This window comes from Oncorhynchus mykiss, chromosome 12, assembly GCF_013265735.2.
Source record: "Oncorhynchus mykiss isolate Arlee chromosome 12, USDA_OmykA_1.1, whole genome shotgun sequence".
Lineage (NCBI taxonomy): Eukaryota > Metazoa > Chordata > Actinopteri > Salmoniformes > Salmonidae > Oncorhynchus > Oncorhynchus mykiss.
The window spans coordinates 79,478,434-79,496,922 of record NC_048576.1 but is presented as its reverse complement, the minus strand read 5'-3'; the positions used below and the strand labels follow the sequence as shown (position 1 = coordinate 79,496,922).

The 18,489-nt window shown below is 44.4% G+C and overlaps 1 protein-coding gene across 1 annotated transcript in view; it reads right to left on the bottom strand.

Moving 5' to 3' along the window:
• The window catches only part of LOC110538549 (transmembrane protein 104), a 75,802-nt gene that overhangs the window by 48,979 nt on the left and 8,334 nt on the right, over positions 1-18,489 (bottom strand). The window contains exons 3-8 of the mRNA XM_036938635.1: positions 15,335-15,456; positions 14,561-14,642; positions 13,260-13,347; positions 11,641-11,727; positions 6,244-6,343; positions 4,438-4,534 (exon numbers count right to left, since the gene is read on the bottom strand). Coding sequence (XP_036794530.1) covers positions 4,438-4,534; positions 6,244-6,343; positions 11,641-11,727; positions 13,260-13,347; positions 14,561-14,642; positions 15,335-15,456 — 576 coding nt within the window. The remainder of the gene's footprint in view (positions 1-4,437; positions 4,535-6,243; positions 6,344-11,640; positions 11,728-13,259; positions 13,348-14,560; positions 14,643-15,334; positions 15,457-18,489) is intronic.

The window sequence follows — 18,489 nt, the reverse complement described above, 5'->3', positions numbered from 1 at the left end:
GGTGCACTTCACAAAATAGATGGCATCATGAGGTAGGAAAATTATGTGGATATAGTGAAGCAACATCCCAAGACATCAGTCAGGAAGTTAAAGCTTGGTCGCAAATGGGTCTTCCAAATGGACAATGACCCCAACCATACTTCCAAAGATGTGGCAAAGTGGCTTAAGGACAAACAAACAAAGTCAAGGTATTGGAGTGGCCATCACAAAGCCCTGACCTCAATCCCATAGATAATTTGTGGGCAAAACTGAAAAAGCGTGTGCGAGCAAGGCGACCAACAAACCTGACTCAGTTCTGTCAGGAGAAATGGGCCAAAATTCTTCCAACTTATCGTGGGAAGCTTGTGGAAGGCTACCCGACACATTTGACCCAAGTTTAAAGGCAATGCTATCAAATACTAACTGAGTGTATGCAAACTTCTGACCCACTGGGAATGTGATGAAAAAAATAAAAGCTGAAATAAATCACTCTACTATTATTCTGACATTTCACATTCTTAAAATAAAGTTGTGATCCTAACTGACCTAAGACAGGGAATTTTTACGAAGATTAAATGTCAGGAATTATGAAACAGTTTAAATGTATTTGGCTAAGGTGTATGTAAACTTCCGACTTCAACTGTGTGATACATACATACATACATACACACACTTTTTTTGTTGCTTGGTAGCATTAGCTAGAGCAAGTCGGCTGTACCCGAGTCCAACCCCCTGGTATTTTTCATCCTACAGCTTGTTCTCCATCTTTTTAAATAGTGAGCCAACATGTTTTCAGCACTTATTTCCATGACTGATCAAAACACATTTTCTCATGCTCTCGTCTCTCTGCAGCATTATCGAATTTAAATACACATAGAATCACAATACATATCATATTGGCACCTAAGTATCGTGATAACATCTTGAGGTCCGTGGAAATTCCCAGCCCTAGACAGGCTGTGAAGACAGTAGCTTCTTCACAATTGTTCAGATAAGCTGAAGAAATCTATTGACAGCGGTTATCAAAATAGTCCCTCCTATATAATAAAGGATCCTTGATTTGGTCAGTGTTTTTCTCACCTCTCTCCCCTTCTCTGTGCTGATCCCCAGAGCCTTGTGGGTCTGCTATTAGAGCAGAACTACTTTTCTGAACTGGGACAGCTGTTCTGTCACATACTAAAAATAACCTACAATCTGTTGTCCAAGCACAACAAACCCTGCTGCAACCACCAACTGTCTGAGGAAAAATTACAAATGAAATGAGAGATCTACAAGCATAATGTGAGGTACACTATATATATACACACACACACACACACACACACACACACACACACGTATGTGGACAATTAGTAGATTCGGCTATTTCAACCATACCTGTTGCTGACAGGTGTATAAAATTGAGCACACAACCATGCAACATCCACGGACAAACATTGGCAGTAAAATGGCCCGTACTGAAGAGTTCAGTGACTTTCAACGTGGCGCCGTCATTGGATGCCACCTTTCCAACAAATCAGTACGTCAAAATTCTGCCCTGTTAGTGCTGCCCTGGTCAACTGTAAGTTATATTATTGTGAAGTGGAAACGTCTAGGAGCAACAATGACTCAGCCGCAAAGTGGTAGGCCACACAAGCTCACAGAACGGGACCGCCGAGTGCAGAAGTGCGCAGACCATGATTTTGGAATGAGATGTTCGACGAGCAGGTGTCCACAGTTTTGGTCATGTAAGGGAAAGGGGGATACCTAGTCAGTTGTAAAACTGAATGCCTTCAACTGAAATGTGTCTTGCATCTTGTTCTGATAAAGGGACTAGGACATTCAAATCGACCAACGAGATCTAGAATAAGACTAGCTTGTGGCTCAGTTGATGACGATTAGAGCAGTCTGGCCAGGCAGACCACTGATATGTGGGTGGCATCTATAAAAACCTGGTCTGATGATGAGGCCGGTGGTCTGAAACACGCAACGCCCAGGGTTGTGACTTTCAGACCAACACAGTACAGGGCAGGTGAAAAAAAGCTCTTAAGCCTGTCTGTATGGACAAGGGTGCAGAGGGTAGAAAGCCCCCTGGAGGAACCACTCCATCAACCCTACTTCTGTCTGTGACAGCCTGAGTTCTCTACATCATGCTCTCTTCTTCTCTTTCACTCTATCAGTCTCTCTTTCCTTCTCTCTCAAACAGCCACCCACACGGGGATTACAGCTGTGCACCGTTATGCTGTAATGCGGGCTGCCCTTTAATCTTTCCTTGCTTCCTTTTCTAAACCCTAATAACGCTGTGGCTGGACTAATGTGTCCGACATCAATCCCACTCCCCCTGTGTTAGCCAGTGGTGCCCTACACAGTACGGCAGCCCAGGCAGACTAAATACGCACCCAACTGAGGAAGTTCAGGTTGTGTTAGTGCTTAGCACAAAACCACAACATACACATTACACACACTATTGATTATTTAAGATGAATAAGTATGGTACACAGAGCAGTTACCACAGTAAAATCCCTTAAGGAAACGGATAATACCATTCAAGGGATTAAAGCCCCTTATCAATGACACCTATAGAACTGGGAGCTACAAATGCCTGGTCAAGGTACAAATGGAGGATTAACTGACGATCTGTTGCCAGGAGAGACTACAAGATTTTGAGGTTGAGAAGATGTGATGGTGAGGAGAGAAATGTGGTTGATGAGGACAGGAGAGAAGGGCCATTAACAGATAGAATGTAATGACGACAGAGAACCTCCTGAACATAGTTCAAAGACCAGCTTTGAGCAATTCCATTGGTATACAACAACTGAGCAGCAACTAATGCTAACATATTGAACGCAGTGTGTTTGCTAATGCCTACACCCTCTTAGAGCCTCAAAACTAAGCCAAACTAATTGCATAACCAAAACAAAAAAAGTAATTAGGAATTGTAATTATGGTTCTTTTTGTAATGCCCTTTTCAAACACAAACACAGAATGGGACGGCATAATATGAATAGGCTCATTTGAATTCTTTAGCTAAACCAAAACAAAATAATTAAGCATTTCCCAATGCCGTATTGTCAGCCTTTCTGACAACTGTTCCAATGTTTTCCAAAGTCTGATTAAGCATATTATAATAGGAGTCAATACTAAAGCACCCTCTGACTCACTCAGTTCATAAAGAGACTGGCAGTAGGGTGATAAAGCAGGTCACTTAGTTCGGAGCTTGAAGCCTTCCAGTGAAATGATATGGACGTTGTAAAGAAAAGGGAAAATACTGGGCTGCATAATGACTCCAGATGGCAAAGACTCTAGATGTTGTGGACATTGTGCCTAGATAGACCCATCATTAAGACGAAGGGCACCTTGGTCTTTGGGGTGGGGCAGAGACATGTCAGAGGGCATAAGCAGGCATAGCGTAGGTGGGAGAGGAGAGGTATTTCCATTGGGCAGGACAGAGCGGTGTATGGAGAGCGGCTGGGCTTAAAAGGAATAGTCAATCAATTATTTAAAGTGATCATGGGGAGTGGTGGGCAGTGGCTAAGGGCCCAGATCGTTTGACCCAGGCACGTCAAAGACAAAGGGGGGCTGAGGAGCAGGAAGACACTCCACTCCCTGTGTGCTAACAGAAGCTGATGAATGTTTTATCAAAGCCCAATTATTTATTTAAGGACGAGTCCACCATGGGAAGAAATCTAATAAGGTTTCATGGAAATGGGAGAAAATACAACTAAGCCCCTAGAAGTCCAAATGCCTGTACGCAGGAGAGACCAAAACTAATAACAGGAGACAACTTCTTCAAGAAACACCAGAGAACAGTTGACTTTGTGTCAAATACGGTCAATTTCTTAAAACATATTACCAAGCAGACATCTCCTCAACATCTACTATAATAAGAAGCAATAAGTTAGATTAATTAACACAGAGGTGGAAATGTCCCTTTCCCTAAAAGGAAACTTTGTGAAACTGCAAGGTAAACAAAACATACAGGAGGAGATTATAAATCAGCATAATTTCAATTCGTTGACATGATGTAAGAGGCTTATCCAGACGAGATAAAAAACAACAATGCATTTATTGGAGAATTGTTTGGGTATGCTCGTTCTGTTGAAAATGAGTGAGGGTGGAGGGAGGAGTGAGGGTGGAGGGAGAACAGTGGAGGGGGGAAATAATACAGGAGGAGATCAGCACATCTATCACTGTCGGCCGGCAAAGTTAAAGCAAAAGTGGAAATCGCAGGAGTTTCGCTCTCTTAAGACTTCAAGGGCACACACACTTGCTCAGGGCTGCGGGATGGGAGGCGTGAGAGGGAGACCGAACTGGAAGGGGCTCTCTGACACTAACACAGACAGGGGTTGGCACATTGGGGCTCAGTCACGATGGCAGGGGCTGACAGAGAGAGGTGTGGTACACCATGTGTCCTCCAGGGGCCTTTGGGAAGAGGGTAGAAGGACAGGGGTGAGAAACAGGGGTGCAGTATGTACTCACCAGAAACACCTTGTAGGCGTCTTTCCTGGTGACAGGCCCCCAGCACAAGTCGGTGTCGTCGTATTTCACACTGCCAGCACTGCATGAGTGGTTACCACTACAGAGAGAACAGACAGACTGGTGATCATTACAGATCCCTTCATGATCAGATCAAGTCAGTCCAAGAATAACATACGACAGGAAAGACTAGTTTACAATGTTGCAAAAGAACATGAAACAATGATAAAATATTAAATATGACAGAATTACTAAAACTTTGCAGACTTGTCAGTTCCTACTACCTCGGAGCGGTTCGATTATCAGTGAGGTCAGTTCCTTCTACCTCGGAGCGGTTAGATTATCAGTGAGGCCAGTTCCTACTACCTCTGAGCGGTTAGATTATCAGTGAGGCCAGGTCCTACTACCTCTGAGCGGTTAGATTATCAGTGAGGCCAGGTCCTACTACCTCTGAGCGGTTAGATTATCAGTGAGGCCAGGTCCTACTACCTCTGAGCGGTTAGATTATCAGTGAGGCCAGGTCCTACTACCTCGGAGCGGTTAGATTATCAGTGAGGCCAGGTCCTACTACCTCTGAGCGGTTAGATTATCAGTAAAAAAAAAAGTATCAGTAAAAGTTATATCACTGCACAAGACTTTCCTGAGTTAAAGTGATGATCCAGTCTTCCTGGTGGAAAATTACACATTGTCATTCTGAGGCAATCACAAAACCCTTTCAGTGCTGCCAACAAGGTGCGGCAGACTGAGCATCAATTATGGGACATAATCATTAGAATCTGCCTCTGCCACCGAGAAGTCTGCTGCGGCAAGGCTTTACAAAGAGATACTGCTCTACGATCTCAATCGCCTGGCTCTCCTCAGTGGCAGAGCCAGTCGAGCGGGGAGCTCCGGTCTGTGCCATAGGGTAATTCCTTTTTAAGTGTCTGTTCCGCCTCACATTTTGGCAAGAATGTTACCACGGGGCTTTTCGACCCCGCTGAGTCAGAGGGACAAACGTATATTTTTTATGCTACTAGATTGATTTGTTAATATAACTTCCTCTGATGTGGTAAGTGGTTCAATTGTAATCTTGAATTGAAATATATTCACTCACCTTCACCTTTGAAAACGAAGTATCTATATACATTTTTAAGGATCTCATCCTCACCACATTATGTTCATAAGATACCCCTATATGGCACTCCCAGGGCTCACTGAACCCTTAAAAAGTCACTGATAATCTAACGTCATTTGGGCAAAATGGGAGAGCGCTATAGTTTTTGGAGCGGGGGTCCTTTTTTGAAATTGTACTTTTGGTACACCATGAGAAAGTCAATCATCTTTCTGTCATAAAGCTACACCAAATTGAATTGTGATCCTGAAGGTTAAGGTGGTCTCACCAGAACAATAGTTTCTCTAGAGAAGAGCCTCCCTTAGATCTGCAGGCTAAGTCATACTGTCTGAGACTGGAACAATATGGAATATGTGATGTCACCCAGCCCACCAGTGGAGGAAACTTGTAATAAAAACCTGTCTGGGAGCCAGTCAACAAAAGTAAATGCCAAGAGCACTGGTGGGAGGTCAGGAAGGCTAAAGGCCCCCTCATCAGAAAGTTTTACTGAGGCAGAAGGTCAGGGAACAGCCAAAGTGCAGAGATAAAAACAGAACTGAGAGAAAGGGATATGCTTTGTCCTGCCAAAAGTAAATGCTCCAAGTACTTGGGAAAGTCAGCTGCACCCACATTAGTCATAAAGTTGCTTGAAATAATACCCCCAAATAAGAAACCCATGAATGTAATGAATCAGCAGCAAGCTGGCTGGCTGGTCTTACCAGGCTACTTCCATTAGTGATATGGGCACAGCAGCAGCATAGATGGCCAGGTCTCCATACAGGTAGACTACCATGCAGATGTAGAACATGTTGACACCAACTGAAAGACAAAACCAAAGGGTTAAGACATGAGCAGATTATACCTGGAGCTATACATACAATGTCATACATTATATATTTCTAGTGTTATCAATTCATCATAACTCCGAGAGAATCTGCCTAACAGCCGTCAGATGCCTGATTATGAAACATGGTCAATGCAACTTGTGTCAAACTTCAACCGCTAAACGTGCAGTCTCCATCAGAGGCAATCTCCTCCGTCTCTACACCTCCACTCCTCCATCAATCCCCTGCTTCTCCCTCCGGGATGGCAGCCACAACTGCAGCAGCACATTTCTCCCATCCTCCGGAAGAATATTAATCACACTAATTAAGAAAGTAATCACTTCATGATGAAAATTCTCCTCATTACATCCCCCACACACTACTGGCCCATCCAAGCTGGCACAACGAGGGGAGATTGAGAGCTTTCAACAACGGGAGACCGATAGCCATGTTGTGCCAGGCATCCATCATACACTGGAGTTCTCGTGTGGGAGGCTCCTGTGTCCTACTGGTCCTGGCAGCCAATTCATTACTGACAGGGAAATTAGAGTGTGGAGTCCATTAAAAATCAATAAAAAGTGAGGGGTTTATAGTTTTACAGGGCTAAATTGATTCATCTGATCTGAGAGTAAAGGGACGAATGGCAACCTTCTGCTGCCCATCACACAGCCGAGCTGAGGTAAACAAGAAAAGGGATATGGAAGAGGACTAGCTGGTCCAACAGCCAGATAAGCCCATGTAGTTGTAAAACAGTCATCACCTGTCTTATGGCAGGGATTGATGGACACTTACAGTAGACTGCATTATGATATGAAGCTATATTACAGTTGCTACAGTAAGTTTCTGCAGCCCTGTTTGAGTTAGATGGAGAGTCTAACAGCAGGTAAATTCTGTGGGAAAGGGCGATGACCGCAAACATTTACCTAGCTAGCACCACCACCCATCTTACCGCCATTGAGGACAATGTGGTGCTAAAGTACTGTGGGAGAGGGAACCAAAGGGCACTTTGGTAGCAAAGTTGTGTTTATTCTCTTCCAGGACCATCTGATCACATCATTGTGCAGTGGTGCACTGAGGTCATAAAACACAGGCTGGGGAAAATAAACACTGATAACTCAAGAAGACGCCAGTGTGTGTGATTACACTATACTGTACCTATCAGTATTGATCTGCACACTGATTACAGTATGAAAGTATCTCACAGGTTGGTGGGGGGGGACTCGATTCTCTCTGCATCAATTCTACACATTCCATTTTCACCTCCTCTCCGACAACCCCACTTTCAGAGGTTAGCACTGTACAGTACTCTCTACCATTCCTGCATGTCTCCATCTGGCCCTATGGTAAGGAAGCCTGTTAGAGCTTTTGCCTCAGATAGGGGGAATCAGGGCTGCCCCTGTCAGTGAGCGATAGCTAGGTGAGGACCCAGCATGACCAAGAGGATGCTGCCCTGCCAGGCTCTGTCACTAATACCTCCCCATTACCCACGGTTAGAGGCTCACACGCTGCTGCTGCAAATGACTCTTCACCTAGGAGCTCCACTCAGTCCCCTAGCGGCACGGACACACGTCACTATCCATCACCCCACTGTTGCAGACTGACAGAGGCTCTGATAGCCTCTCTAGCTGGGTCTGGAGGAGGAGGGAGTGGATCCTAGAAGAGGTATGTTAGGAAGTTGCTTCCTTCCAACATCCACAGCCATTTTGTTGAATGCCAACCACGCTGGAAGCCACAGCTGTACTGGGCTCCGCTCTGCTATCGTGGAGCTTCATCAGGCAGGAATGTGAATGTGAGAGCCTGACAACTAAAGGCGGTTTGTTGGATGCAACAGAAATTACTTTCCTTAGGTTTGATTTTGAAACCCCAATGGGCTTTTATTGAGTGAGATGTATTCTTTGTGCTAAAACTTGGGATATTGATCTGGATCTTGGGGTAATCATAGAGTTGAGCAGTAATAGCAGCAGGCCCTCTGAAAAGGAAAGCGCATCCTTTATGTTCATATACAATAGAGACTTGAAAACTATTTTAGTTGAGGCTTATGTAATTGGGGTGGTGGGAGGGGGGGATGGCTGACATAAACATGTCCATTTATCTTCTTAGTGGCAGCGCTGCTGCCCATTTTCCTTTTGTCAGTGCCCCTCATAGCGTACAAGTATGACATTTAAGAAAAGTCATTCAAGTATAGAAAATGTATGCATCGGTGTTAGGTACTCATTAAAGCTGGGGTCTGTCATAAAATAGACTGGATTAGTATTCCTCTCCATGGTCTCTATAAGTCAAGGGTATAGAGCCTGTACTTTCTCCCTCTGTTTGCACACCATCCATATCCCCATACATCACTTCTACTGCCTTTTCTACCTAGAGGGACGGTGGGCTGAGATGGGAGCAGGAGCACACAGACCAGCCTCTGTTGTTCACCCCCCTTTGTGATATTAGCCAAAGTCATCTTCTAATCAACTTGCAAATTGTGGATGAGGAAAGTTACAGTAACACTACAGGCACTCTCCTCGCTGCTCCGCTGATAAACCAGCCCCCATCAAAATTCCTGTCAGTACCGGCAGGGCCGATACCTATGGCCTTATTCCAAGCTTGCTCTGCTGCCAGTGGTGCCCAGTGTGGTCGAACAGTCCCATCAATAACCAGAACCTGACCGAGGTAGTAAGGATTCAAGAAGCCAGCTGATTGGCTGTGAGCTGCCCTTCCCCACCGCAGGCCTCAGCCAGTCCATTAACTCCAACAACATATTCAAAAACACTCCACTATCCAATCCCTCAACAAAAAAACAAGCGATTTGGTTTTAATGCCTGACAGCTTTACCACACCAGTAAAACTCCCTGATCAGACATACCACTAATCTTATATTACCTCCCAGCACTAATTAAAACAAAGAAGAGTTCATATCAGCGGAGATCTGGGTAGAGAGATAAACGAGACTTCCATTATGCTGGAGCGCCATTGAGCTGAGACAAAGAGCTGCATCTCTCACTCCTCTCTCATGCGCGCTGGGCCCAGCGCCCATCTAATTCATTTCTGATTAGAGTCACTGGGCAGCACTCCCACATCACACAGAGAGATAGAGGGGACTCTTATCTCTGCCACCGATCAATACTTCCCCGTGGCGCCTCACCCTTACCTGCAGCCGAGGACAACACCACACCAGACACACACAGGGAGAGGTCATCACCAAAGAGTGTTTTAACAAATCAACTTTAATAGGGCTGAGAGAAAGAAGAGACTGCAGCCGGAGTGTTCCACAAGGGAACAACACGCTGCTTCTCTAACAGCATGTTGCATGCCTGCCTGGCTTTGTGTGAGTCACTGAATCCTTTTGTGTGCGAGTGTGCCAAGTGCACCACCTAGTGGCCAGAGCCGGATCACAACACAGGAAGAGATCTGCACACAGATGACATTGTCAGAGTGGAGCAGAACGGTTTGACATTTTTATCAGAGATGACAAAAGCGATGCTGTTGAAGTATTGGCGCTGCAGGTACGTATGCTGCAGACTGTTGAGTCACCTACCTGGTTAATACTACTTGAGAAACAGGCCGACCTGCCAGCAGAGGAGGAGAGGGTGGGGAGGGGGTAGTGAGCGGGCCCAGCACACCGAGGAGTGTCTACTCTGACGTAGGTGAGTAATGTAAATCAGCAAGGTTGTTCTGTTTCTGGTTCAAGGTGAACATGATTCTGCTTTCAATTAGCTCAACACTCAGGCTGCCGAGGCTTTAACATGTTCACAGCCGCTGGTGCAGCCTGCAGGAGGCCCCCACACACACAGCTGGGGAGACTAAAACAGCAGCAGTGTGATGGCCTGGGAAATACAACCATTTAGCCATATACACCGAGAGTACCAAACATTAGGAACACCTGCTGTTTCCCTGACATTGACTGACCAGTTGAAAGCTATGATCCCTTATTGATGTCACCTGTAAATCCACTTCAACCAGTGTAGATGAAGGGGAGGAGACAGGTTAAAGAAGGATTTTTAAGCCTTGAGACATTTGAGACATGGATTGTGTATGCGTGCCATTCAGAGGGTGAATGGGCAAGACAAAATATTGAAGTGCCTTTGAATGGGGTTTGGTAGTAGGGGCCAGGCGCAGCAGGTATGTATCAAGAACTGCAACGCTGCTGGGTTTTTCACGCTCAACAGATTCCTGTGTGAATCAAGAATGATCCACCACCCAAACAACATCCAGCCAGTGGTCGAAAACGGGTCATTGGTGAAAGAGGACAAAGGAGGCAGCGCAACAGACGGGCTACAGTTAAGTCAACTGATAGTCCAGTACAACATTGGTGCCCAAAGTCCCATAAAAGAATGCACAACTAGTCGTACCTTGACACAAATGGGGTATGGCAGCCAACCACCTTACAGAGTTCCACTTCTTTCAGCAAAAAAACAAGAAACTGTGATTGCAGTGGGTTAAGGAGCAAAAACAATGGAAACTGGAAAATTGGAAAAACATTGCCTGATCTGAAGAACCCCGGTTCTTGGTGATGGGAGGACTAGGGAATGGAGAAAACCACGAGTACATGCATCCATCATGCTGTGTGTCAACACTGCAGGCTGGTGGTGGTTGTGGTAGTATAATGGTGTGGGGTGTGTTTTCATGGGATACATTGGGCCCCTTGATAAAAATGGAGGAACATTTGAATGCCACAAGATATCTGAACATTATTGCCAGTCAGGTGCATCCCTTCATGGCAGCAGTGTATCCATCTGCAATTGTATTTTTTATTATCAGGATAATACCCAATGGCACAAGGTAAGGATTGTCCAGGAATAGTTCCACGAACATGACAGTGAATTCAGCTTACTGCAGTGGCCTACCCAGTCACCAGATCTCAATCCAATTCAGCATCTGTGGGATGAGATGGACCGATGCTACTAGTAGAGATCTACTACCAGCCAACTGGACACAACTGTGGGAAGCATTGGAGTCAACATGGGCCAGTATCCCTGTGGAATGCTTTCCACACCTTGTAGGGCAAAAAGGGTTGCAACTCACTATTAGGAAGGTGTTCTTAATGTTTTGTACACTCAAGTGTAAAATTACACCCCATTAGAGAGCTAACAGCCTCACATTTGGAATCTAACAATGATTCCCATTTAAAGGTTAAGAAACTGTCCCCAAATTATCCCACACAACTGTCAAGACTCCTCCATAGCTGTTAGACAAGGAGGACAGGTTTTACCATGCCCTGCACATAACGGCATCAGCAGCACTTCATTCAATAACAGAGTGTGGATTCATCATATCCCCTCAAAGTACTGAATGAGGATAGGCTCTTACCTTTGTTGAAGAACATGGAGGCCATTTGACCCATCTCTACCCTCTCCACAATGTCAAAGTGATCAACGTGTCCTCCTCCTGTTCGCTCTGTGATAATGCATAGACATGAGAACGCAGTGGTGAGTCATTCCAATCCGAGTCATTCCTTCCTTCTATAAAACATTGACATTAACCAATGACATGGAGGATACATACAATTTATGATTGATCTGATTATGTCATAATCAACATATGCTTAAGCATTGAGACCTTCAAAAGGAGGGATGACAAAAAAGAGAATTCCGAATTCTCCACAAGACTTTTCACATATACACTACATGGCCAGACGTATGTGGACACCCATCAAATTAGCGGATTTGGCTATTTCAGCCATGCTAACAGGTGTCTAAAATTGAGCACAAATTCATGCAATCGCCATAGACAAACATTGGCACTAGAATGGCTCATACTGAGCTCTTCTAAAATCGAGCTTTGTGTCAAATCCACTAATTTGAAGGGTGTCCATTTTAACATGACGCCGTCATAGGATGCCACCTTTCCAACATGTCAGTTTGTCAAATTTCTGCCTTTCTAGGGCTGCACCGGTCAACTGCAAGTGCTGTTATTGTGAAGTGGAAACGTCTAGGAGCAACAATGGCTCAGCCACGAAGTGGTAGGTCGCACAAGATCACAGAACGGGACCTCCTTGGTGGCAACACTCACTTCGGAGTTCCAAACTGCTTCTGGAAGCAACGTCAGCACAAGAACTGTTCGTTGAGAGCTTCATGAAATGGGTTTCCATGGTCGAGCAGCCGCATACACGCCTAACATCACCATGCGCAATGCCAAGCGTCGGCTGGAGTGGTGTAAAGCTTGCCGACATTGTATTCTGGAGCAGTGGAAACGCGTTCTCTGGAGTGATGAATCAATCACACTTCACCATCTGGCAGTCAAACAGACAAATCTGGGTTTGGCGGATGCCAGGAGACCGCTACCTGCCCGAAAGCATAGTGCCAACTGTAAAGTTTGGTGGATGAGAAATAATGGTCTGGGGATGTTTTTCATGGTTCAGTAGTCTAGGCCCCTTAGTTCCAGTGAAGGGAAATATTAACGCTACAGCATACAATAAAATTCTAGACGATTCTGTGCTTTCAACTTTGCGGCAACAGTTTGGGGAAGGCCCAATCCTGTTTCAGCAGGACAATGCCCCCAAATGCACAAAGCAAGGTCCATACAGAAATGGTTTGTCGAGATCGGCGTGGAAGAACTTGACTGGTCTGCACAGAGCCCTGACCTCAACCCCATCAAACAACTTTGAGATTAATTGGAATGACTGAGTCAGGCCTAATCTCCCAACATCCGTGCCCGACCTCACTAATGCTCATGGCTGAATGGAAGCAAGTCCCTGTAACAATGTTCCAACATCTAGTGTAAAGCCTTCCCAAAAGAGTGGAGGGTATTATAGCAGCAAAGGGGGGACCAAACCCATATTAATGCCCATGATTTTGGAATGAGATGTTCGACGAGCAGATGTCCACATACTTTTGACCATGTAGTGTACCTTATTTTCAACACATTCTTAACACGACCTTAGCAGTGTGTCTAGTCTTCAGGAGGGATGAGGGGAACACTATACTCACGGACGGACAAAATGGGCCTCGTCTCTGGCTCTGATCGTCCCCGGACATCATCATCCGAATAATCAGAAATGGAGTCGTTGTCTTGGACCTGAAGATGAGGGTGATGGAAAGAGGATAACCAGCCGGCCTCCACCCAACACTAACTTCACTCCTAATCTACAAGTCCTAATGCTCAGTGCCAACAACAGTCAGTTTACAACCTATTAACACTGTGTTTTATTTGCTGGACATGTAACATGGAGGGGAGCAGCATCTGGAAATTGTCTGGAACAGCTGGGATATGCTGGGGAGGATGAGGGAGCCCTCCCATAACTCTTCATCTACCAAATTCACTACAGATTCATATTAATTAATGCTCAATTACAATCGACATTGAGGATGTCATTATCAGTTGAATTAAAAAGAGCAGCTACAGCTGGTTGGGCAGGGTGTGGGAGAGACTAAGAAGTGGGTGGCTCACTGGAAGAGAATATGCCAGCAACAGAAACAAAGCATCTAACATCAAAGTGACAGATGTGGCCTTGGCTGAGTCAAAAGAGCAGATCTATCCTATTTCTCCATCACATCCGAGAGATGCAGAGTCAGTCCCCCCCCCCAAATTCAAACTAATACACTTTTATGGGACTTTCTCAGAAAATGTCGGCCAGTATATCACTTTAAAGGAACAGCTTCATTTTTTTTTATGTGCTTCATTCGAGCAGAAAGAAATAAAGAATGTTCAAGGGTAAACATTCCCACTCTGTGCCTCCCTTCTTCCCATTATGTGGGAGGAAATGTTGGAGGAAGACTAAGTGATCCATGAATCAAGGCCATGGGGTTTGGGGCTCTGTCAAAGCCAGACCCATTGTCCTTAACGCTCATAACTCCTCCAGCGGAAACCTTGCGCATTAGGCAAAATGACTTGCTGCTTTTCTGTAAAAAAAAGAAAATGAACTCCACCAGCTCCATCAATCTCTGCACGAGATTACTTTCCCTTACTATTTAAAATGACTAAAGTAACAATGATTAAAAACTAAACTGCCCCCCCAGTGAGTCAGTAGAGGACACTACAAGGCTTGTTTAATCACACATTTGTGGGAGTGGCAAGCGCTCCATTCCCCATATTATTCTTTAATGGTCTATTGAGCGCCTTGAGGTTATTCTTCCCGTAAAGGTGTTGAGGTTTAAGGGGTAGTGAACTAGCGAATCTGGGCCTTCACTTGATGAGTAGGGATCACTGGAAAAGACAGTATGTATGAGTGTCAACTATCACTCTTTCTTCATTACTTCCACCCGTTGGTTATTTATATGTGCTAACTCACCTCTTCCTGCTCCCTCCTCTTCCAGCGCAGCTGAGCGTTGGCCGCTGCCATGGCCTCGATCACAAACGTAGTGGTCATGTAACTGATGAAAATTAAACAAAGTGGGTTCAGAAAAATATATTCAGATGACAAAAACTAGCCCTGAAGAGTCATATTATATACCGAGAATAAAAAATGTATACAAACGTTGAATTTTATGACCCATTGTCAACAACTGTCAAAGAATATCATTGTGTTGTATTTGTTGTAGTCTGTGACCTTGCCTAACTGCACACTATCCTTGGTGACAAAATAGGATCTCTAGATCTCAACTATCTAAAAACAAAGCAATATAAAAAGATGAAACTGTTAAAAGGCACAGTGTATGTTTAAATCCACATCACAAAGCTAAAGTACTGGCCTCTGATCTGCATCTCTGTGTGTCCACTGTCTCCCCTTTTTCCTCACATACTACCCTAATGAAACACATCCTGCATCATCAACTTCCTCCTGCTGACTGACACGCTGCATCAACTCATCTGCAACTCCTCCTGCTCTGGTTGTTCCCTGCTAGATTACTGACACGCCTCATCAGTGGAATCCCATTTGATAGGGAGGGCAATAACTCTCCACTTAGGAGGCTGGGAGGACCTTAGGTGTGGAAGATAAGGATTAAATATGGTAATTTCCTCTTGTGCTATGGTGTGCTTAAACTAAAGTGAGAGCTGGGGAAGTGGATGTAAGGCAACAGTTGTGGAAATGAATGGAAAGGCAGTGAGCCTACGAGGAACTCGCCTCATAAACGCCAGGAAGGAGATGAGCGCTAGGCTGACCGCCCAACCTGCTTGGGCAAAGGCCTTGGGCATCGTCAGTGCCCCCGTGCCCACGATCAGATTAAACATGTACACCAAGCCCACCTGCAAAGACACAGAATATTAGAGGGTGTCGTTGTCTTGGGGGTCCACAAGAGGCCAGTACGTCTGGACGCTCCTGTTTACTGGACATTATCCTCCCTTCACTTAACGTAACACCACACTCTGGTCAAGGGAGTGAAGTTTGAACCCTGGAAATCATGCGACAGTTTAGCACCGGTGTAAAGAAAAACATGTTGACCTCACATTGCCAAGTTGCAACGCACTGGTCAACTGAAGACATTATCTTGATCTTATTCAAACACTGTCCTCAGCTGTGGACTATTACAGTCCCATCTAGCAGTAAAGACGTCGGGCTGACACCGTGACATATAGGTAGACCAGTGAACAGAAGGTCAGATCACTACAAAGCCCTTATCCCTATCCATTTCCTTCAGTCCGTTAATATTTCATCTAGAAAGGGCACTTTAACCACAAGACAACTAGCCTTAAAACAGCTGAAGCAGACACAGCCATGCTGATACCAGTCCCTGCAGAAACTTGTGACATACCTAGACAGGCCTCACAATAATGCTTTCTAAACAGAATTTATGGTTTGGGTCATCAAAGTTCATCAGTGGTAGCCTTTTTCAGTGCCTAAGCATTCCTTCTTCCTCTTTTCAGTGTCCTGACTAGATGAGTAACCACCGCACGTGCTCCCCGCAACATTTCTGCTCTACATCACAATTGTATCATTTAAAGATGTATTAAGTTCTTGTTTTTCAAATCAACAAACAAAACACATTCCATATTCACAGATGTGGCAGACAAATGATAGAATAAAATAAAATAACAAACAAACAAATTTGCAGCAGCACTATCAGTAATCGTGTTAGACATGTCCACCTTTCACGGAGACAACAAGTAAAGAATTAGCTTTAGAGCAACTTACACTTCCTGTATTTCCACACACACATTTCCTTAAATCACCCCATTCACTCTGTCCAGTTTGAAATGTAGTTGAGTAGTGGAGACCAGAGTTTATCATACCTGGGATGTCTCTTGCAGAGGTCGTAAGTGAGCTTTTCAAGAGGAAGAAAGTCAACAATCTGGTCAGGCCACATTTTAAAATGCAGGTGGAGGAATTAGAATCCCCCAGCAGGAGAACACATTTTATAGCAAAGTATGTGATAGTCTTAAACAAATTCTCTCTGTCTGGATCAAGAACAAAGTCCTGCTGAACATTAAGAAGACAGAGACACGAGGTCATATCAAACTGTACATGTATAGATGACCAGATCTCTCTACAACTCCAAAATACATGCATATAAGTTCTACTTTCAGAGGTACATATTTTACAATAAGGAAAACTGTCTGTACTCATTCTATGGAGTCTCACTGGGGTGTAATACAATTTGAACAAAAATGTGTAATTATATACTTTCATTTTTGTATTAGTAGAGGAGCAGCATATCCTGTCGCAAACCTCCGCTCACAACTCATCACTGATAATCAGACAAAGGTCATTTTCCCAGATTATTTTAAGAGTAAGGAGGAACCCACACTCTTGTATAGGAATTTTTAGATATTTGAGATTTTGCCTTTGATGGATTGTGCTGTAGCAAGAAGGGTCTCAACTTAATTGAGAAGAGCTCTAAACCTCCCCTTGGAAGTGAATGAGGAAATGAAGTGTCTAATTTGAAGATATCAACAACAAAACATGTGCACATCGAATTCCCTGCAGAGCTCTTGAAAGGATTTCAGTGTAGTTGCGTTCTGATAAAACAGGTCTGAATAGGTCCTGATCCTGAGAGTATGCCAAAGATGAAAGTTGGCATCACTCTGGGCTTTTGGCGAGTCTGGGTTGTTTACTATAGGCAAGTGAGAGCATATCTGAGAGGAAATGCCAAGGTATTGTAAATCAAAGGTTTTGGGTATGTTCCCCACATCACTAAAGTCATTAATGAATATAATTGAGCTTAGGGGAAATTAACCACAGGATTGGGCCTCTATCTGAATCCACATTGAGTCTTGTCTGTTTGTGATCCATGTTAACATGTTGCTGATTTGGGCAGACCAGTAGTACAATTGTACATAATGTTGCTGCTACTGTCTCGTATGATCAAAAAAGAGCTTCTGGACATCAGAACAGTGATTACTCACCTTGAATTGGATGACTAATTTTTCTTTAATGAGTCGGACGAGAGGGATTTACTACAGACACCCGAACAGGCCCTCATCCCCGTCATTTGCAGGAGAAAGAGACGGAAGAGGTATCACGGAAGGAGATCGGGGTGCCTTGTGAGGATCTGCCGAATAGTGGCTAATCTGCCTCCTATTGGCCAACATACAATTGCTGGATAATTAGTTGGATGAACTAAAAGCACGTATATCCTACTAACGGGACATTAAAAATGAATATCTTATGTTTCACCGAGTCGTGGACAAACGATGACATGAATAACATTCAGCTGGTGGGTTATACACTGTATCGTCAGGATAGAACAGAAGCCTCTGGTAAGACAAGGGGTGACAGTCTATGTATATTTGTAAACAAAAGCTGGAGCACGATATCTAAGGAAGTCTCTAGGTTTTGATTGCCTGAGGTAGAGTATCTCATGATAAGCTGTAGACCACACTATCTGTATTTTTTTGTAGCTGTCTACATACCACCACAGACCGATGCTGGCACTAAGACAGCACTCAATGAGCTGTATACCGCAATAAGCAAACAGGAAAATGCTCACCCAGAGGTGGCACTCCTAGTAGCCGGTGAAATGAATGCAGATAAACTTAAATCAGCTTTACTTAATTTCTACCAGCATGTTAAATGTGAAACCAGAGAGAAGAAAAACTCTAGGCCACCTTTAATCCACACACAGATACACGTACAAAGCTCTCCCTTGCCCTTCATTTGGCAAATCTGACCATAATTCTATCCTCCTGATTCCTGCTTACAAGCAAAAATAAAAGCAGGAAGCACCAGTGACTCAGTCTATAAAAAAGTGGTCAGATGAAGTACATGCTAAACTACAGGACTGTTTTGCTAGCACAGACTGGAATATGTTTTGGGATTCTTCCGATGAGATTGAGGAGTAC